This window comes from Theropithecus gelada, chromosome 20 (assembly GCF_003255815.1).
Source record: "Theropithecus gelada isolate Dixy chromosome 20, Tgel_1.0, whole genome shotgun sequence".
In the NCBI taxonomy this organism is placed as follows: domain Eukaryota; kingdom Metazoa; phylum Chordata; class Mammalia; order Primates; family Cercopithecidae; genus Theropithecus; species Theropithecus gelada.
This window is the reverse complement of record NC_037688.1, coordinates 55892110-55913794: the sequence shown is the minus strand read 5'-3', so window position 1 is coordinate 55913794 and position 21685 is coordinate 55892110. Positions and strand designations below refer to the sequence as shown.

The 21685-nt window shown below is 51.9% G+C and overlaps 1 protein-coding gene across 3 annotated transcripts in view; it reads left to right on the top strand.

The window, feature by feature from the left end:
* Positions 1 to 5618: 5618 nt before the first annotated feature.
* RABEP2 (rabaptin, RAB GTPase binding effector protein 2) overlaps positions 5619 to 21685 on the top strand; it is a 22076-nt gene continuing 6009 nt past the window's right edge. Inside the window, exons 1-7 of one of the 3 annotated variants that reach the window (XM_025369475.1) lie at positions 5960 to 6598; positions 7089 to 7301; positions 11546 to 11703; positions 17057 to 17167; positions 17253 to 17603; positions 20353 to 20448; positions 20544 to 20642. In XM_025369475.1, coding sequence (XP_025225260.1) covers positions 6538 to 6598; positions 7089 to 7301; positions 11546 to 11703; positions 17057 to 17167; positions 17253 to 17603; positions 20353 to 20448; positions 20544 to 20642 — 1089 coding nt within the window. In that variant the 5' untranslated portion in view covers positions 5960 to 6537. Of the gene's footprint in view, positions 6599 to 7088; positions 7302 to 11545; positions 11704 to 17056; positions 17168 to 17252; positions 17604 to 20352; positions 20449 to 20543; positions 20643 to 21685 lie in introns of all 3 variants that reach the window. The other 2 variants (XM_025369477.1, XM_025369476.1) reach the window with 2 other exon arrangements.

The window sequence follows — 21685 nt, the reverse complement described above, 5'->3', positions numbered from 1 at the left end:
TTTTTTTTTTTTTTTTTTTTTTGAGACGGAGTCTCGCTCTGTCGCCTGGGCTGGAGTGCAGTGGCCAGATCTCAGCTCACTGCAAGCTCCGCCTCCCGAGTTTACACCATTCTCCTGCCTCAGCCTCCTGAGTAGCTGGGACTACAGGCGCCCGCCACTGCGCCCGGCTAATTTTTTGTATTTTTTTTTAATAGAGACGGAGTTTCACCGTGGTCTCGATGTCCTGACCTTGTGATCCGCCCGCTTCGGCCTCCCAAAGTGCTGGGATTACAGGCGTGAGCCACCGCGCCCGGCCCAGAAATTTTTTAAAACACAAAAAATGTCAGTTACTTTTCATCTACCTAAAATAAAAACTCCAACCCAAGGCCTAGTAGGCCGAGTGTTGCTGACCTACCTACATTTTCCACCTCATGCCTCACCACTCTCCCCCTTGTCAAGTGCTTCCCTGCCTCAGCACCCTTGCACTTGCAGCCCTTCTTCCTGCATCTCTGCTGGGGGCTCTTTGGTTCTTTGCTGGACTGGTTCTTTTCATCACTCGGGTCTCAGTTCAAGTGGTACTTCTTCAAAGAGGCCTTCCCTGTGCCCCCCGGTGCTTCAAAAATATATATATTATTATTTTTTAAAAAATATCGGCCAGGCGCAGTGGCTCAAGCCTGTAATCCCAGCACTTTGGGAGGCTGAGACGGGCAGATCACGAGGTCAGGAGATCGAGACCATCCTGGCTAACCCGGTGAAACCCCGTCTCTACTAAAAAATTCAAAAAATTAGCCGGGCGAGGGGGCGGGCGCCTGTAGTCCCAGCTACTCGGGAGGCTGAGGCAGGAGAATGGCGTAAACCTGGGAGGCGGAGCTTGCAGTGAGCTGAGATCCAGCCACTGCACTCCAGCCTAGGCAACACACCAAGACTCCGTCTCAAAAAAAAAAAAAAAAAAAAAAAAAAATCTCAGGCTGGGGGAGGTGACTCACACCTCCCAGCACTTTATGGGGTCAAGGCAGGCAGATTGCTTGTGCTCAGGAGTTGGAGACCAGCCTGGGCAATATGGCAAAACCTATCTCTACCAAAAATACAAAAAATTAGCCAGGTGTGGTGGCGCATGCCTGTGTTCCCAGCTACTTGGGAGGCTGAGGTGGGAGGATCGGGGGATGGAGGTTACAGTGAGCTGAGATGGCACCACTGCACTCTAGCCTGGGCAACAAGAGCCTGTCTCTCGATAGATAGATAGATAGATAGATAGATAGATAGATAGATAGATAGATATTATATGTTGGCTGGGTGCGGTGGCTCACGCCTGTAATCCCAGCATTTTGGGAGGCCCAGGTGGGCGGATCACTTGAGCCGGAGTTCAAGACCAGCCTGGGCAAAATGGAGAAATCCGTCTTTACTAAAAATACAAAAAAATTTATTTGGGCATGATGGTGCATACCTGTAGTCCCAGCTACTCAGGAGGCTGAGGTGGGAGGATCGCTTGAGCCCAGGAGTTCAAGTCTAGCCTGGGCAACATGGTAAAACCCCATCTCTACAGAAAATACAAAAAAAAAGACCAGGCACAGTGGTTCATGCCTGTAATCCCAGCACTTTGGGAGGCTGAAGCGGGCGGATCACTTGAGGTCAGGAGAACGAGACCAGCCTGGCCAACATGGTGAAACTCAGTATCTACTAAAAATAAAAATAAAAATAAAAATAAAAAAATAGCTCATGCCTATAATCCCAGCTACTCAAGAGGCTGAGCCAGGAGAATTACCTGAACCCAGGAGGCGAAGGTTGCAGTGAGCCGAGATTGCGCCACTGGACTGCAGCCTGGATGACAGAGTGAGACTCTGTCTCGAAAAAAAAAAAAGAAGAAGAAAAAGAAAACCTCCTCAAATTCCCCTTACTTACATGCTTTTTTTTTTTTTTTTTTTTTTTTTGAGACGGGGTCTCGCTCTGTCACCCAGGCTGGAGTGCAGTGGCCGGATCTCAGCTCACTGCAAGCTCCACCTCCCGGGTTTACGCCATTCTCCTGCCTCAGCCTCCCGAGTAGCTGGGACTACAGGCGCCCGCCACCTCGCCCGGCTAAGTTTTCGTATTTTTTAGTAGAGACGGGGTTTCACCGTGTCAGCCAGGATGGTCTCGATCTCCTGACCTCGTGATCCGCCCGTCTCGGCCTCCCAAAGTGCTGGGATTACAGGCTTGAGCCACCGCGCCCGGCCACTTACATGCTTTTTTGATCTCATGCCCTTATTTCATTCTCAGCACTTGCCCCCAATCTCAAATTATGCATGTGTATTTGCTAGTCTTCTCATCTGCCTCCTGCACCAGAATGTTCTTTCTTTGAGAACAGAAATATTTACCATCCTTAGCTGTGAACAGGCATCTAGTAGACACTCGATAGGTATTTGCTGGATAAAGGAAAGAAAAGAAGTTAGGGGCCAGGCGAGGCGGCTCATGTAATCCCAGCACTTTGGGAGGCCAAGGGGGGCGGATCATTTGAGGTCAGGAGTTCAAGGCCAGCCTGGCCAACATGGTGAAACCCCATCTCTACTAAAAATACAAAAATTAGCTTGGTGTGGTGACGCACACTTGTAATCCCAGCCACTTGGGAGGTCGAGGCAGGAGAATCGCTTGAACTTGAAAGGCGGAGGTTGCAGTGAGCAAAGATCGCGCCATTGCACTCCAGCCTGCGAGACAAGAGCAAAACTCCGTTTCAAAAAAAAAAAAAAAAAAACCAAAATAAGTTAGGAAGAAAACTCTCTCCCTTTTTTTGTAGAGGCGAGGAAAACTTTTTTTATTCTCCTTTCTCACTACATTGCCCAGGCTGGTCTTGAACTCCTGGGCCCAAGAGATCCTCCTGCCTCAGTCACCCAAAGTGCTGGGATTACAGGCATGAGTCACCATACCTAGCTGAAAGAAAATTTTCTTTTTTTTTTTTTTTTTGGAGACAGAGTCTCACTCTTGTTGCCCAGGCTGGAGTGCAATAATGCGATCTCGGCTCACTGCAACATCTGCCTCCCAGGTTCAAGTGATTCTCCTGCCTCAGCCACCCAAGCAGCTGGGATTACAGGCATGCACCACCACGCTCAGCTAATTTTTCTATTTTTAGTAGCAACAAGGTTTCACCATGTTGGCCAGGCTGGTCTCGAACTCCTGACCTCAGGTGATCCACCCGCCTCGACCTCCCAAAGTGCTAGGATTGTAGGCATGAGCCACTGCATCCGGCCGAAAATTTTATTTTCTCTTCTCCCACATGCACTCTATCATCTAGGCTAGTCCATTTTATATCCTAAATATTGATAGAATCAATTTTCCCCTCTGAATCCTTTCTTCACAATCAGAAGCAATTCAACAGCCTCTCTCCTGGGCTCCCCGTCTCCTATGTCTTTTGGTTCCCATCTACACTCCGCATGTCAAGAGAACTTCTTCGATGTTAGTCATGTGCTTCCCCTGCTCAATGGCCTTCAGTGGCTCCCAGGGCCTGCAGGATAAACTCAAGCCTGAGAGCTGTCAGGAAGGCCCTCCCGAAACTGACGGGAGGATCATTTCTAGTCATCATTTCAGCCCCTTCCCCAGAAACCCTGCTGCATGCCCAGGGAGTCTGGATTGACTGATTGATTTTTATTTTTTTAAACAGGGTCTTGCTCTCTCGCTCAGGCTGAAGTGCAGTGGCACAATCAAGCTCACTGCAGCCTCGGCCTCCAGGGCTCAAGTAGATCTTCCCCGCCTCAGCCTCCTGAGTAGCTTGGAATACAGATGCACACCACCATGCCCAGCTAATTTTTTTTTTTCTCTGTCGCCCAGGCTGGAGTGTAATGGCATGATCTCGGCTCGCTGCAACCTCCGCCTCCCGGGTTCAAGCAATTCTCCTGCCTCAGCGTCCCGAGTAGCTGGGACTACAGGCACGTGCCACCACACCCGGCTAATTTTTTGTATTTTTAGTAGAGATAGGGTTTCACCGTGTTAGCCAGGATGGTCTTGATCTCCTAACCTTGTGATCTGCCCTCCTCAGCCTCCCAAAGTGCTGGGATTACAGGCGTGAGACACCGCGCCTGGCCATGCCCAGCTAATTTTTAAATTTTTTGTAGAGATGAGGTCTCACTATGTTGTCCAGGCTGGTCTCGAACTCCTGGGCTCAAGTGATCCTCCTGCCATTGGCCTCCCAAAGTGCTAGCATCACAGGCGTGAGCCATCACATGCAGCCAGAGGTGGCCATTTTAGTTAGGGTGATCAGGCCTCACTGAGGAGGTAACATCTGAACCAAGACCCCAGCTCAAAGCTTGGTGGAAAACACTTGGTTTCATACTTGGTGAAAAAGTAAGTGCGTGTTTAGTTTTGTTCAAAACTGCCATATTATTTTTCCAGAGTGGCTATACCATTTCACATTTCCATCAACAAAAGATGAGAAACCCAGTTTCTCCACATACTCACAAGCATTTGGTGTTAGCGTTCTCATTTTAGCCATTCCAAGAAGTGCGTAGTGATGAAAGTGATTGTGGCTTTAATTTGTATTTCCCGAATAAATAGCTAATGATGTTTAACATCTTTTCATGCACATATTGCCACCTGTGAGAGCAGTGAAATGTCCATTCATATCCTTTGTCCATTTTCTTTATTTAAAGTTCTGGGATACACGTGTAGGATGTGCAGGTTTGTTACACAGGTAAACGTCTGCCATGGTAGTTTGCCGCACACATCAACCCATCACCTAGGTAACAAGCCCAGTATGCATCAGCCACTCTTGCTAACGCTCTCCCTCCCCCCACCCCACAGGCCCCCAAGTATGTAGTCCCCTCCCTGTGTCCATGTGTTCTCATTGTTCAGCTCCCACTTATAAGTGAGAACGTGTGGTGTTTAGCTTTCTGTTCTTGCATTAATTTGCTGAGGATAACGGCTTTTAGCTCTATCCATGTCCCTGCAAAGGACATGATCTCGTTCCTTTTTATGGCCGTATAGTATTCCATGGTGTATATGTACCACATTTTTTTTTTTTTTTTTTTGAGACGGAGTCTCGCTCTGTAGCCCGGGCTGGAGTGCAGTGGCCGGATGTCAGCTCACTGCAAGCTCCGCCTCCCAGGTTTACGCCATTCTCCTGCCTCAGCCTCCCGAGTAGCTGGGACTACAGGCACCCGCCACCTCGCCCGGCTAGTTTTTTGTATATTTTAGTAGAGACGGGGTTTCACGGTGTTCGCCAGGATGGTCTCGATCTCCTGACCTCGTGATCCGCCCGTCTCGGCCTCCCAAAGTGCTGGGATTACAGGCTTGAGCCACCGCGCCCGGCCACCACATTTTCTTTATCCAGTCCATCATTGATGGGCATTTGGGTTGAGTCCATGGCTTTGCTATTTTGAATAGTGCCGCAGTGAACATACTCGTGCATTTATCTTTGTAATAGAATGATTTATATTCGTTTAGGTATATACCCAGTAATGGGATTTCTGGGTCAAATTGTATTTCTGGTTCTAGGTCTTTGAGGAATCACCACATTGTCTTCCATAATGGTTGAACTAATTTACATTCCCACCAACAGTGTAAAAGCGGTCTACCTTTGGCCATTTTCAAACTGCATTGTCTGTTTTACAAAAATCACTCCAGCTGCTTTAAGGAGAATTAATTAATTAAAGAGCCCAGTCGACACTGTGGAAGTTCAGGAGAGGTGATTGGAGCTGGGACGGAGTGCTAGCGCTGGAGATGGAGAAAAAGGGGCACATTCTGTAATAGTTAGCACATTGGAAGTAGAGTTTACGGGACTTGCAGGAGGACACGAGAATCAAGGACTTTCAGGTTCCTGGCGTGTCCTTTACAGAGGGAGAAAAAGGTTTGGGGGAAGGGGAACCAAGGCTCTGGACATAAATCTGAATTGCCTGTCACCGTCCGGGTGGAGGTCACAGATAGAGCCTGATCTAGACACAGGCGGAGAGGAGAGGAGGGATTTGAAGGCGCTGGGAGGGGGAAAGGGGGGCCAGCAGGAAGCGGTGACTGGCTGAATAACAAAATGGGGGTGGGGACGTGCAAGTTTCAGACTCCGACTCACTACGCGGGGACTCCGAAGCGCTCAGAAAAATGAAGCCGACCCGGCCCTGCCCCGAGGGACACTCCACGAGGGCGGAGGTGCAGGGAGGGCCCCGCCACAATCCGCTGTAACGCAAGCCAGGCTCGGGCGGAAGGGCGGCCGGAGCCGATCAAAGGCTGGCTCCGGGCAGGGGCAGCGAAGGAGCGAGGGGGAGCGCTCCGCAGGCCGGTGTCCCGGAGGAGGCATAATTGGAGCAGGGCTTCCGAGGTCACGGAGAGACGCCTGGGAAGACCTCTTAAGGATCCTCGTCGGGGCTTGAAACGCAGGAGTACCCCCCAAACCAGTCGACCCAGCCAAGAAGAGCCGGGGCGGGGCCGGGGGCCGACTCGGGAATCTCCGGCCGTGGCTCGGCAATCCCCCCATCCTCCGTCCGGGGCCTCCAGCCCGGGGCCGATCCGGAAACAGCCGAGCGGATCCGGAAACAGCCGAGAGGACCCGGAAGCGGTGCGCTCCGTCACCAGGGAGTGCGGGAATCCGCCGTTTGCTCTGAGGCAATGGCGGCAGCTGCGCCGGTGGCCGCGGACAACGACAAGCGGCGGCGGCGGCCGGGGGCTGGTACGTGAGGGGGCGTCCGTGCACGCAGAGGGCGGTAAAACTGGGGGCGGGGCCGAGGTAGCCACCTGCGGATGGGGGGTGGAGAAGGGTGATGGAGGAAGGGGCGGGGCCACGCCGTCGGAAAAGGGGGCGGGGCCTAGGGCTCTCGGCGAAATGGGGCGTGGCCCGGCCATTCAAGGGGTAGAGCCAGTGACAGGTGCGAGGTGGGGCCCGGTGAGGAAGGGGCGCGGCCATTGGGAGGGCGGGGCCGGGTTGGACTGAGGAGAGGATTGAGTGAAACTGGCCACCGCGAAGAGATGGAGTGTAGGCAGCACCCGGCAGAGCCAGTGGAAAGGGGGCGGGGCAGGGGCGGTGCCAGGTGAGCGGGGCGGGCCCAGGTGAAGGCGGTCCCGGGTGAAGGCAACATTACTAGGTTGCAGGACTTGCTAAGCCGGTAGGTGGCCTGGGGTGTTAAGAGATGGGAAGAGAAGCTTATCCCTGTCCCCCACAGCACTGGAGGACCCCCAGCCCCAGGAAGGGGCAAATGGTGAGGCCGAGTCAGGTGAGCTCAGCCGGCTTCGGGCTGAGCTGGCAGGCGCCCTGGCAGAAATGGAAACCATGAAGGCTGTGGCAGAGGTGAGCGAGAGCACGAAGGCCGAGGCTGTGGCTGCGGTGCAGCGGCAGTGCCAAGAGGAGGTGGCCTCGCTGCAGGCCATCCTGAAAGGTGAGACGGGGGAATCACCTAGACTTCCCATCAGCCCCATACTGGGGAGTGCATGACGAGAAAAGGATGCGGGGGCACAGATAAGCTATGGGATAAGTTAGCAGGGCTGCCTAGCTCAGGGCATGCCTATGGCCGGAGGAAGGGCTGCCCTTTTAAAATTTGCATAGAGGCACTCCATGTGATAGCAGCAGCTCTGTCAGTTACAGCTAAGTTTAGCTCCCAGCTTCTATCTGTTGCCTTGCCCATGTCATTTCTTGTCCCTCACTGATGATTGATCAACCCTGAAGATGGGTGAGAAACTTCTCAGTTCCCCAGACCAACCTCATTTTAGTCTGGACTTCTGGGAAATAGAATCAGCCCTGACCCAGTCTCTGTGAGTCTAATGCTCTGCTCTCTAGCCTTCCCCAGACACTCCTTCCTCCACCCCACGCCATGCACCAGCTTCCCTGCCTCCACCCCATGTTCTCTGTACTTGCTCCTCTGGCTCCAGAAGCCCCAGCTGCTCATCCTGTTTTCTACTCTCCTTCCTCTAGCAGAAGCCAGAGCCTCTGAAACAGATGTCAGAGCTGCCCCGCTGCTCTGCCCCTGCTGTGGTGGGGCTCTTGTCAACTCTCTCCTGGACTTTTGTCCCAACCTTCTCACGGATCTCCCTCTATAGTCTGGCCTTGACATTGGCTTCCAGAGTAAACTTCCTAAAATTCCCTTCCCACCATGCGATTTCCCTTTCTAACAGCCGCTCCTGGAGACTTCTCTGGGGCTGTATTTCCCACATTTCAGGATCCACGTGCCTGTGCAATGTAGATACATCCTTGTACAACTTACTCTGCTATTTACTTAGTATTTGTTCTTTAAATAGATCCACATTTTAAAATTTTACATACATTTATTAAGGGAAACTTGTTATCTCTACTGTATGGGAAAAACCAGGTGTGTCCTAAATAATAACAATAGCTAGCTTTTTTTTTTTTTTTCTTGAGTCAATAAGAGTTTCACTCTGTCGCCCAGGCTGGAGTGTGTCACACCACGCTGGTGTGATCTCAGCTCACTGCAACCTCCACCTCCTGGGCTCACGTAGATCCTCCTACCTCAGCTTCCCAAGTAGCCAGGACTACAGGTGCATGCCACCATGCCTGGCTAATTTTTTGTACTTTTTGTAGAAACAGGGTCTCACTATGTTACCCAGACTGGCCTTGAACTCCTGAGCTCAAATGATCTGCCGGCCTTGGCCTCCCAAAGTGCTGGGATTACAGGTGTGAGCCACCACGCCTGGCCAGGTAGCATGTTTTGAGCACTCACTGTGTGCCAGGCACTGAGCTAAATGCTTTATGAGTAACTAATCTTCATAACAAACTGTGTGAGGCAGGAACTATTATCCATCTCCATTTTACAGAGGAAGCTCTGAGGCCGGGAGAGGTTAAATAACTTGCCCAAAGTCATACAGCTGGAAAACAGCCAAGCAGCCTAACAGCTGAACCTTTTTTTTTTTTTTTTTTTTTTTTTTTTAAGATGGAGTCTCACTCTGTTACCCAGGCTGGAGTGCAGTGGTGCGATCTCAGCTCACTGCAACTTCCGCCTCCTGGGTTCAAGCGATTCTCCTGCCTCAGCCTCCCAAGTAGCTGGGACTACAGGTGTGTGCTACCACGCCCGGCTAATTTTTTGGGTATTTTTTTGTTTTGTTTGGTTTTTTGTTTTTTTTTGTTTTTTTGAGATGGAGTCTCACTCTGTCACGCAGGCTGGAGTGCAGTGGCACGACCTCGGCTCACTGCAAGCTCTGCCTCCCAGGTTCACGCCATTCTCCTGCCTCAGCCTCCCAGCTAGCTGGGACTACAGGTGCCTGCCACCACACCCGGCTAATTTTATTTTAATTTTATTTTTAGCAGAGACGGGGTTTTACCGTGTTAGCCAGGATGGTCTCAATCTCCTGACCTCATGATCCCCCTGCCTTGGCCTCCCAAAGTGCTGGGATTACAGGCGTGGGCCACCACGCCCGGCCCCATTTTTTGTATTTTCAGTAGAGATGGGGTTTCACTGTGTTAGCCAGGATGGTCTCGATCTCCTGACCTTGTGATCCACCTGCCTTGGCCTCCCAAAGTGCTGGGATTACAGGCGTGAGCCACCACACCCGGCCCAGCTGAACCTTTACTTCTACTGTTAGTGCACAGTAATAGGTCAATCCCTATACAAACAAAAAATGACCAGGTTCTACCAAAAATAAAACAAGTCCATGTTACTCAGGTAAGAGGATCAGTTGAGGTCAGGAGTTTGAAACCAGCCTGGGCACCAAAATGAGACCCTTAGCTGGGTATGGTGGCAAGTGCCTGTGGTCCCTGCTACTTGGGAGGGTGAGGTGGGAGGTTCACTTGAGCCCAAGAGTTTAAGGCTGCAGTGAACTATGATTTCGCCACTGCACTCTAGCCTAGGTGACAGAGGGATACCCTGACTCTCTTTTTTTTGTTTTCTTTTTTTGAGACAGAGTCCTGCTCTGTCACCCAGGCTGAAGTGCAGTGGCACAATCTCAGCTCACTGCAACCTCCGCCTCCTGGGTTCAAACAGTTCTCCTGCCTCAGCCTCCCAAGTAGCTGGGATTACAGGTGCCCACCACCACACCTGGTTAAATTTTGTGTTAGTAGAGACAGGGTTTCACCATGTTGGCCAGGCTGGTCTCGAACTCCTGACCTCAGGTGATCTGCCCACCTCGGCCTCCCAAAGTGCCGGGATTACAGGTGTGAGCCACGGCGCCAGGCCCTGACTCCCTAACAACAACAACAAAAAAGTATATAATCTATCCAACATCACCTCCATCTCCTGCTGACCTGTAGCATAAGTTCCAAACCTCTTGGCGTCACATGCAAGGCCCTGGGAGCCACCTACTGCCTCCTTTCCAGTGTCTCCTTGGGTGCCTTTGCTGTTCCAACACCTCCAGCATACCTCACCATGCCGCAGCCATGCCAGCCGCTCTTCCGCTGCTCACACTGGTCCTGTTAACTCATGTATCCTTTCCCTCCTTCACTGTCTACCACTGTCCTCTCCTGCCTGGTCAGGCAGGCAGAGTGAGGGCTCCTTCCTCTGCCATCTCCAAGCCCAGGAAGGGTCCTTTCCTTTACCTCTTCCCATACTGCATCCTGACTATTGCCACAGCCGCCCTCTTCATTGGACTGTGAGCTCCCGGTGGCAGGCTTTGTGTTTGATTGATTTCTGTATTTCCAGAGCCCAGCTCAGAGTCTGATCCAGCGTAAATATTTATGACTATGATTAAGTGCCGGGTGTGGTGGCTCATGCCTGTAATCCCAGCACTTTGGGAGGCTGAGACGGGAGGATTGCTTGAGCTCAGGAGTTCCAGACCAGCCTGGGCAACATGGTGAGACCCCGTCTCTACAAAAAATGCAAAACTTAGCCAAGCGTGCTAGGATGTGCCTGTAGTCCCAGCTACTCGGGACACTGAGGTGGGAGGATTGCTTGAGCCCAGGAGGCTGAGGTTGCAGTGAGTCATGATTGCGACGCTACACTTCAGCCTGGGCGACAGAGTGAGACCCTTTCTCAAAAATTAAAAAAAATGAGGCTGGGAGCAGTGGCTCACACCTATAATCCCAGCAGTTTGGGAGGCCAAGACAGGTGGACCGCTTGAGGTCAGGAGTTCAAGAGCAGCTTGGCCAACATGGCAAAACCCCACCTCTACTAAAATAGAAAAATTAGCTGGGCGTGGTGGTGGGCACCTGTAATCCCAGCTACATGGGAGGCTGAGGCAAAAGAATTGCTTGAACCCGGGAGACGGAGGTTGCAGTGAGCCAAGATGGAACCACTGCACTCCAGCCTGGGTGACAGTGAGACTCTGTCTCAAAATAATAATGATAATAATCAAAAAAAATTCTTACTGTTCTTAAATATTGACTGTTCCTGGTATATATTAATAGGAACAGTGTCACATCTTCTGTGTGCCTGAGAAAGGGCTGGATACCTTGCCTGTGTCATCTCATCTATTTTTATTTTTTATTTTTTTGTACACTATCTTAGATATGTCATCTCATTTAATCTGTAGCCACCAGAAGGATGATCAGTAGTTTCCCCATTTTGCACCTAAGGACACTGATGCACAGAGAGGCTGAGTGATTGCCCAGGTCAATTTCTGCAAAGCCTGCCATGGCAACCGCTATGGTAGATTGTCTCACAGAAAGAGTCAGTGCATCAAGGTCCCCTGCTCGCCCACAGGCAGGACCGGCTCATTGACCCTCCCTCTCCCCCACCAGACTCCATCAGTAGCTATGAAGCCCAGATCGCCGCCCTGAAGCAGGAGCAACAGCAGCAGCAGCAGCACTGTGAGGAGAAGGAGCGGGAACTGGGCCGCCTGAAGCAGCTGCTGTCCCGGGCCCACCCCCTGGACTCCCTGGAGAAGCAGATGGAAAAGGTTGGGGTTGGGATGGTTTCCCCACTGCCCTGGGATTTGAAAGGATGTTAAGGACTGTGGATGTCCCATTGCCCGGTCACGGGGTGCAGGGCATCCAGCAGTGATTCTAGGAATAGCACAGAGTTACCAGGTGTTGTTGAGAGAGCTTGGCTCTGTGCTCCATAGGGTCCTGGCTTGCCCCTTATTAGTGGGTGACCAAGTTCGCTTAGCTCCAAAATTAAGTTATGTAGGGGAAAGGAAACTTACACTTAAGGGTAACAAAAAAATTTCTTACTGTTATTAAATATTGACTGTTCCTGGCGGACATTACCGCTTGGTGATATATTGTTACCTCCTGGCTTGGTGCAGTGACTCACACCTGTAATCCCAACACTTAGGGAGGCCAAGGCAGGTGGATCACTTGAGGTCAAGAGTTCGAGACCAGCCTGGTCAACATGGTGAAGCCCCGTCTCTACTCAAAATACAAAAATCAGCCTGTAGCGCACACCTATAATCCCAGCTACTCAGGAGGTTGAGGCAGGAGGATCACTTGAACCCAGGAGGCAGAGGCTGCTGTGAGCTAAGATTGTGCCACTGTACTCCAACCTGGGCAACAGAGCGAGACTTTGTCTTAAAAAAAAAAAAGATGCCTCTGATGCTTTAGGCACTGTGCTTAGTGCTTGACAGAGTTAGCCTCCCCCGTCCATTCCCTGTAAGGGAGGTCTATTAGATCCATTTATCAGATGAGTACGGTAAGGCTCAGGGAAATTCAGTACTTCTCCTGTTTATGCACATAAAAGGGAATGGAGTTGAGATTTTAAAATCTAAGCAGAAGCCTGACTCATGCTTATAATCCCAGCACTTTGAAAAGGCAAGGCAGGAGGATCACTTGAGGCCAGGAGCTTGAAGCCGCAGTGAGCTATGATCTTACTACTGCACTCCAGCCTGGGCACCATAGCAAGATCCCATCTGTAAAAAATTTTTTTTGTTAAATTAGCTGGGCATGGTGGTGCACACGTGTAGTCCCAGCTACTCAAGAGGCTGACATGGGAGGATTACTTGAGCCAGAAATCAAGCCTGCAGTGAGCTATGATCACATCACTGCACTCCAGCTTGGGTGACAGAGTAAGACCCTGTCTCTTAAAAAAAAAGTCTAGGCAGGCTGGTTTTATTTACTGATTTATTTATTATTGAGAGAGTCTTGCTCTGTCACCCAGGCTGGAGTATAGTCGCATGATCTCGACTCACTGCCACCTCTGCCTCCTGGGTTCAACTGATTCTCCTGCCTCAGCCTCCTGAATAGCTAGAATTACAGGCACCTGCCACCATGCCCGGCTAATTCTTTTGTATTTTTAGTAGGGGCGGGGTTTCGCCGTGTTGGCCAGGCTGGTCTCGAACTCCTGACCTCCAGTGATCAGCCCGCCTCTGCCTCCCAAAGTGCTGGTATTGCAGGCGTGAACCACCGCGCCCAGGCTGGTTCGAAAGTGTTCTTAATCTCTACGATATGTCACCTCCTTTATTATTGCTGTTATTAACAATTATAGGAAGCACATATTTATTATCACATGCTTCATCTTTCAAAGCAAATTTGCATTGTTACTTCATTTGATCCTACAGCAGACCTGTGAGATAGATACTTCAATTAATATTCTTATTTCATGCATAAGGAAACTGAGGCTCAGGGATGGTGTCAATTACCTAGTTAGAAAGACAAAGATGAAGACAGGAGCCCATGAAACAAAGACCTTCAAGCCACATCTTTCCAGCATCCGGGCTGCCCCGTGCATCCGGAGTGTTCCTCAGGGAGCACCTCAGCAGGTTGGTAAAGGACAGGGCCCCGCTCAATGAAAGCCGCCCAACACAGTGAAGGGAGCATCAGGGCTGGGCGTGGTGGCCCACGCCTGTAATCCTAGCCCTTTGGGAGGTTGAGGTGGGCAGATCACTTGAGGTCGGGAGTTTGAGACCAGCCTGGCCAACATGGGGAAACCCTGTTTCTACTAAAAAAGTACAACAATTAGCCAGGCATGGTGTCGGGCGCCTGTAATCCCAGCTACTCGGGAGACTGAGGCAGGAGAATCTCTTGAACCCAAGAGGCAGAGGTTGCAGTGAGCCGAGATCGCACCACTGCACTCCAGCCTGGGCAGCAGAGCAAGATTCCATCTCAAAAAAGAAAAAGAGATTTGGAGGATTAAACTGAGCTTGCTTGAGAAGATTTCAAGTGATTCAAGAAGTGGAAAGGGCATGAACTAGAAGTGGGGAGTGACGGGGACAGGGATGACTGGCAGATTTCTGCCTTGAACAGCTTGTGGCCAGCAGGGCTGTTCTCGCTGACTGAGTGCTTGTGGCAGGAAGAACAGCATCCCTGAGTGGTTTGTTTTGGATGTCTATGGTTAGAGGAGCCTGTGGGACATACAAGTGGAGATGTGTAGAGGCTGTTGGCTGCTCAACGTCAGCAGGATCGTAAGCTTGAAAAGAGATGGGAAAATATGGTCAGCTCTATGGTGGTGTTGGGAGTGTGGGAGAACAAATCGATTAGGATGAAATTTGCCTGCATGTGATTGAAAACCCAAATTAACAGTGGCTTAAATGCGACATCTTTTTTTTTTTTGAGACAGAGTCTTGCTCTGCCGCCAGGCTGTAGTGCAATGGCACCATCTCAGCTCATTGAAACCTCCGCATCCCAGGTCCCGGTTCAAGCAGTTCTCCTGCCTCAGCCTCCCAAGTAGCTGGGATTACAGGCGCGCACCACCACACCCAGCTAATTTTTGTATTTTTAGTAGAGACGGGGTTTCACCATGTTGGCCAGGCTGGTGTCGAACTCCTGACCTTGTGATCTGCCCACCTTGGCCTCCCAAAGTGCTGGGCTTACAGGCATGAGCCACTGCACTTGGCCAGAAATTTTCTTTTTTTCTTTCAGAGACGGAGTCTCACTCTGTCACCCAGGCTGGAGTTCTGTGGTGCGATCTCGGCTCACTGCAACCTCCACCTCCCGTGTTCAAGCTATTCTCGTGCCTCAGTCTCCCTGAGTAGCTGGGATTACAGGTGCCCACTGCCACGCCCGGCTAATTTTGTATTTTTAGTACACACAGAGTTTTGCCGTGTTGGCCAGGCTGGTTTCAAACTCCTAACAGTGATCCGTCCGCCTTGGCCTCCCAAAGTGCTGGGATTACAGGCGTGAGCCATTGCACCTGGCTCAGAAATTTGTTTTTTCCTTCAAGTTCAGAGGTAGACATTTCAGGACTGGTAAAGCAGCTCGACAAGTTGTCAAGCAGGCTCCATCTATATTGCTGTTTTGCCATAGGTAATATATTGCCTCATGGTCCAAAATGACTGCTTGAGTGCCAGCCATCATGTCCACATTCCAGCCAGCAAAAAGGAGGAGAAGGAGGAATAAAGAAAGGCACACCCTCTTCCTTTAAAGAGTTGTCCTAGGCCAGGCACGGTGGCTCACACCTGTAATCCTAGCACTTTGGGAGGCTGAGGCGAGGAGATCATTTGAGGCTGAGGTGGGTGGTCTCAGGAGTTCGAGACCAGCCTGGCCAACATGGTTAAACCCCCTTCTACTAAAAATACAAAAATATTAGCTGGGCGTGGTGGCATGCACCTGTAATTCTAGCTACTTGGGAGGCTGAGGCAGGAGAATTGCTTGGACCTGGGAGGCAGAGGTAGCAGTGAGAGGAGACAGTGCCATTGCACTCCAGCTTGGGCAACAAGAGTGAAACTTTTTTTTTTTTTTTTTTTTTTGAGACAGAGTCTCGCTCTGTCCCCCAGGCTGAAGTGCAGTGGCGTGATCTTGGCTCACTGCAAGCTCTGCCTCCCGGGTTCACGCCATTCTCCTGCCTCAGCCTCCTGAGTAGCTGGGACTACAGGCGCCCACCACAGCGCCTGGCTGATTTTTTGTATTTTTAGTAGAGATGGGGTTTCACCGTGGTCTCGATCTCCTGACCTTGTGATCCGCCCACCTCGGCCTAAGAATGAAACTTCTTATCAAAATAAATAAAAGTTGTCCTGGGCCAGGCACGGTGGCTCACACCTGTAATCCCAGCACTTTGGGAGGCCAAGGTGGGTGGTCTCAGGAGTTCGAGACCAGCCTGGCCAAAATGGTGAAACCCCATCTCTACTAAAAATACAAAAATTAGCCGAGCGTGGTGGCGGGGTGCCTGTAATCCCAGTTACTCATGAGGCTGAGGCAAGAGAATTGCTTGAACCTGGAAGGCGGAGGTTGCAATGAGCCGAGATCATGCCAGTCCTCTTTAGCCTGGGCAACAAAGTGAGACTCCATCTAAAATAAAATGTAATAATAATACATATAAAATAAAGAGTTGTCCTGGAAGGTCCCCTTGGCTCATCTGTTTCTATCTCAGTAGCTGGAACTTAGCCAGATGATCTGTTTAGTTGCAAGGAAGCAGGTAAATGTGGATGGTATTCTAGGATTTAGGCCACATGCCCAACTAACAATGTGAGGTGCGCTGGGCATTGGTGTAATCCCAACCCAGATGCTGGGAATTACACCTGTAATGCCAGCACCTTGGGAGGCTGAGGTGCGAGGATCACTTGAGTCCAGGAATTCAAAACCAGTCTGGACAACATAGCAATATCCTGTCTCTACAAAAAATATAAAAATTAGCCCATTGGTGCACATGCCTGTGGTCCCAGCTACTCAGGAGGCTGAGGCAGGAGGATGGCTTGAGTCCTGGAGATGGAGGGCTACAGTGGGACGCGATTGCACCACTGCACTCCAGCCTGGGGAACGGAAAGAGAGCTCATCTCTTTAAAAAAAATTTTTTAAAAAGCCGGGTGCGGTGGCTCAAGCCTGTAATCCCAGCACTTTGGGAGGCCGAGGCGGGCAGATCACGAGGTCAGGAGTTCGACACCAGCCTGGCCAACATGGTGAAACCACGTCTCTACTAAAAATACAAAAATTAGCTGGGCATGGTGATGCGTGCCTGTAATCCCAGCTACTGGGGAGGCTGAGGCAGGAGAATGGCTTGAACCCAGGAGGTGGAGGTAGCAGTGAGCCAAGATCGTGCCACTGCAGTCCAGCCTGGGTGATAGAGCAAGACTCCATCTCAAAAAAAAAAAAAAAAAGGTAAAGTTCTATGACAAAAGGAAAAAATGGATATTGGGGAAGGAAGATATGGTGAATGACAGGGCCACAGGAAGAAGTCGTGACCTTCATCCTTGCCCTTATGCCCTGGGGCAAGTCGTGGAAGCTTCTAGAGCCTCTGTGTTCTTATCTCTGGAATGAGGGTAGACAGCACCTTCTAGGGAGGATTAGGAGAGCTGATGTGCTTGCAGAGGAAGCTCTGAACAGACCTGGGGCTTCAGCACTCGGGAGGGGGGAACTACTGCTGCCAAACGCCACTCCCTCCAGGCCCACGAGGACTCGGAGAAGCTGCGGGAGATCGTTCTGCCCATGGAGAAGGAGATCGAGGAGCTGAAGGCGAAGCTGCTGAGGGCCGAGGAGCTGATACAGGAGATCCAGGTGAGGGCGCGGCCAGGGGGCGCTGGGGAAGGAGGGGTGCCAGAGGACCCTGGCCCCCCAGCCTCTTCCCTGCCCCCTTCCCTAGAGACGTCCCCGGCATGCCCCTTCCCTGCACGACTCCACGGAGTTGCTGCCCCTGTCCCGGGACCCATCGCCCCCGCTGGAGCCTCTGGAGGAGCTGAGCGGAGATGGGGGTCCGGCAGCTGAGGCCTTCGCTCACAACTGCGATGACAGCGCCTCCATCTCCTCCTTCTCTCTTGGCGGTGGGGTCGGCAGCAGCTCCTCCCTGCCCCGCAGCCGCCAGGGCCTGAGCCCTGAACAGGAAGAGACGGCCTCGCTGGTGTCTACGGGCACCCTGGTTCCCGAGGGCATCTACCTGCCCCCTCCTGGCTACCAGCTTGTCCCAGACACCCAGTGGGAGCAGCTGCAGATGGAGGTGAGTGTTGTGGGCAGGGTGGCGGGGTGCGCCATCCCCCTCTCTGCTGGATGCTTCCCCTGCACCACCTGTGTTCAGACAGAGCTAGAGCCAGAGCTTCCACAGAGAAGAGAGGCCCCCCTCCTAGTGAAGGCAGGCAGATGTAAACATGCACAGGGGCCAGGTGCGGTGGCTCACACCTGCCATCCCAGCCACTCGGAAGCTGAGTGGGAAGATTGTTTGTGGCTAGGAGTTCAAAGCCAGTCTGGGCAACATAGTGAAACCCTGTCTCTTTACAAAAATTTAAAAAAAAAAAAAAAAAAAAAGCCAAGCGTGCACCTGTAGTCCCAGCTACTTGGGAGGCTGAGGCAGGAGGATCGCTTGAGCCCAGGAGATTGAGGCTGCAGTGAACCAAGATCATGCCACCGCACTCCATCCTGGGTCACAGAGTGGGAACCTGTCTCAAAAAAAAAAAAAAAAAGAAAAAAGGCCAGGCGTGGTGGCTCATGTCTGTAATCCCAGCACTTTGGGAGGCCGAGGTGGGTGGATCATCTGAGGTCAGGAGTTCGAGACCAGCCTGGACAACATGGTGAAACCTCATCTCTACTAAAAATATAAAAATTAGCTGGGTGTGGTGGTGCATGCCCATAATCCCAGTTACTCGTGAGGCTGAGGCAGGAGAATTGCTTGAACTGGGGAGGCGGAGGTTGTAGGGAGCCGAGATCCTGCCATTGCACTCCATCCTGGGCAACAAGAGTGAAACTCTGTCTCGAAATATAATAATAATAATAATAGTAATGTGATGCAAAAAAATGAATTGTACATTTCACATGGGTAAATTATATGGTAAAGAACTTATAACTCAGTAAAGGTGCTTTTAACAAAAATACACATGGATACATGGGGAAGACATTGTCACCAGGGAGATGCCCAGAAAAAAAACTAAACAGGGTTATGGGATAGAGACTGGCAGTGAGGGAGACTGACCTGGGTTCAGGCTGGAGCTGAGACCCAGATGGTGGGAGGAGGAGCTCTTAAAGGGCAGGCTGGGCATGGTGGCTCACTCTTGTAATCCCAGCACTTTGGGAGGCCGAGGCGGGCAGATCACCTGAGGTTGAGAGTTCAAGACCAGCCTGACCAACATGGAGACAGGCGTGGTGGCGCATGCCTGTAATCCCAGCTACTTGGGAGGCTGAGGCGGGAGAATCACTTGAACCCAGGAGGTGGAAGTTGCAGTCAGCCGAGATCGCGCCATTGCACTCCAGCCTGGGCAACAAGAGGACAAGAGTGAAACTCCGTCGCAAAAAAAAAAAAAAAAAAGACCAGGGCACAAGGACCTGTGAGTTCAAAGGCCCTGAGGATGGAGAGACCACAGTGGGTCTGAGGAACAGGAAGGCCACCGGGGAGGAGAGAAGAGGAGATCAGAAAGAAAGGCAGGACCACATGAGTCCAGCCTTGGGGGCCGGTTGTGCATTGTGCATCTTAGGAGATCTGGGAAGCACCTGCAGGGTTAATTTTAAGCAAGGGAGAAGCCTCCCAGCTCCAGGCTTTCAAAAGCTCACTTGGGGCCGGGTGCAGTGGCTCACGTGTGTAATCTCAGCACTTTGGGACGCTGAGGTGGGCGGAATGCTGGAACCCAGGAGTTTGAGATCAGCCTGGGCAACATGATGAAACCCTGTCCTACAAAAAAATACAAAAAAGTAGCTGGGTGCGGTGGCACATGCCTATGATCCAGGCTACTCTGGGAGGCTGAGGTGAGAGGCTTGCTTGAGCCCAGGTGGTCGAGGCTGCAGTGAGCCGAGATCGTGCACCACTGCACTCCAGCCTGGGTCACAGAGTGAGACCCCATCTCAAAAAAAAAAAAAAAAAAAAAAAGCTTACTTGGGCGTGTGTTGGGGTAGGGGCCACAGGAGAAGCTGAGAGGCTGGGACTGTGGTGTATGGGAATGTGATACCTTGGACCAGGGGATGGCCACAGAGACAGGAAGAAATGGGTGGATGTGGAATCCACTTTTTTTTTTTAGATGGAGTCTCGCTCTGTCGCCCAGGCTGGAGTGCAATGGCACGATCTCGGCTTACTGCAAGCTCTGCCTCCCGGGTTCACGCCATTCTCCTGCCTCAGCCTCCCGAGTGGCTGGGACTACAGGTGCCTGCCACCATGCCTGGCTAATTTTTTTGTATTTTTAGTAGAGACAGGATTTCACCGTGTTAGCCAGGATGGTCTTGATCTCCTGACCTCGTGATCCGCCCACCTCGGCCTCCCAAAGTGATGGGATTATAGATATGAGCCACCGTGCCCGGCCCTGTTCTTTTTTTTTTGAGATGGAGTTTCACTCTGTCACCCAGGCTGGAGTGCAGTGGTGCGACCTTGGCTCCCTGCAACTTCTGCTTTCCAAGTAGCTGAGATTACAGGTGTCCCACCACCACACCCAGCTAACTTTTTGTATTTTTATTAGAGATGGAGTTTCACCATGTTGGCCCGGCTGGTTTTGAACTCCTTACCTCAAATGATCCGCCCGCCTCAGCCTCCCAAAGTGCTGGGATTACAGGCATGAGCCACTGCACCTGGCACTGTGGAATCCACTTTGGAGATGGACCCAGCAGGGCCTGCTGATGGGTGGGGAGTGAAGGGAAGAGAATGGATGGCTGGGCCTGTAACTCAATGGACTGTGTGGATGAGAGCACCTCCCTGCAGAGGTGGGCCACGAGAAGTGTGGTGAGGGGGTCCTAAGTTCCCAGGAGATGCAGGCTGAAGGCAGGGTCTGTGGCAGGGCCGACAGCTGCAGAAGGACCTGGAGAGCGTCAGCCGTGAGCGGGATGAGCTCCAAGAGGGCCTGAGACGGAGCAACGAGGACTGTGCCAAGCAGGTGGGTCCCTGCCGCTGCAGCCCCAGCCAGGCCTCTGGTTGCCTTCTGCCCCCTGACATCCCCCTGCCCTCACTTTCACCCTCCCTCCAACCCAGATGCAGGTGCTCCTGGCCCAGGTCCAGAACTCAGAGCAGCTGCTGCAGACCCTGCAGGGGACTGTGAGCCAGGCCCAGGAGCGGGTACAGCTGCAGATGGTGAGTACCTGCGAGCCCCGGGGAAGGAGGGTGAGGAGTCCAGCAGGAATCAGTTGCGTGTGGTGGAAGGGGGCACGTGGGAAGTCAAGGCACCTGTCCTGTCTCCAGCTGCTCAGGCCGCACCCCGGAACTGGTGCCAGGTAGGTAAGAGGGTTTTGGGGCAGCTGGTGCCGTGGCCAGAACAGGGCCTTTGCAGCCACACAGAGCTGTTTGATCTTGAGCTAATCCCAGACTCCCAGCCTCTGTCTCACCATCTATAAAACTGACATAATGGGGCCTAGTTTGCAGAGTCATGAGGATTAAAAGCAAATCTGGCTGGGCAAGGTGACTCATACCTGTAATCCTAGCACTTTGCGAAGCCTAGGCAGTTGGATCACCTGAGGTCAGGAGTTCGAGCCTGGCCAACACAGCAAAACCCCATCTCTACTAAGAATACAAAAATTAGCCAGGCATCGTGGCGGGCACCTGCAATCCCAGCTACTCAGGAGACTGAGGCAGGAGAATCGCTTGAACCTGGGGACAGAGGTTGTAGTGAGCCAAGATCACACCATTGCACTTCAGCCTGGGTGAAAGAGCAAAACTCTGTCTCAAAGAAAAAAAAAAAAAAGCAAATCAGATGCTGACCAAGACTAGGGAGGAGACATACGTGATTGAACAGGGCCAGGTGTAGGGCAGGAGGGCAGTAGGCAGCCTGGAACCAGAGGTTCCTGCAAGGTGCTCCTGCCTCTGGGCTCTGCTGACCGTGGCCACCTAAGAACACAGGTTCGGCCGGGCGCGGTGGCTCACGCCTGTAATCCCAGCACTTTGAGAGGCCGAGGCGGGCGGATCACAAGCTCACGAGATCGAGACCACGGTGAAACCCCGTCTCTACTAAAAATACAAAAAATTAGCCGGGCGCGGTTGTGGGCGCCTGTAGTCCCAGCTACTCGGGAGGCTGAGGCAGGAGAATGGCGGGAACCCGGGAGGCGGAGCTTGCAGTGAGCCGAGATCGCGCCACTGCACTCCAGCCTGGGCGACAGAGCGAGACTCCGTCTCAAAAAAAA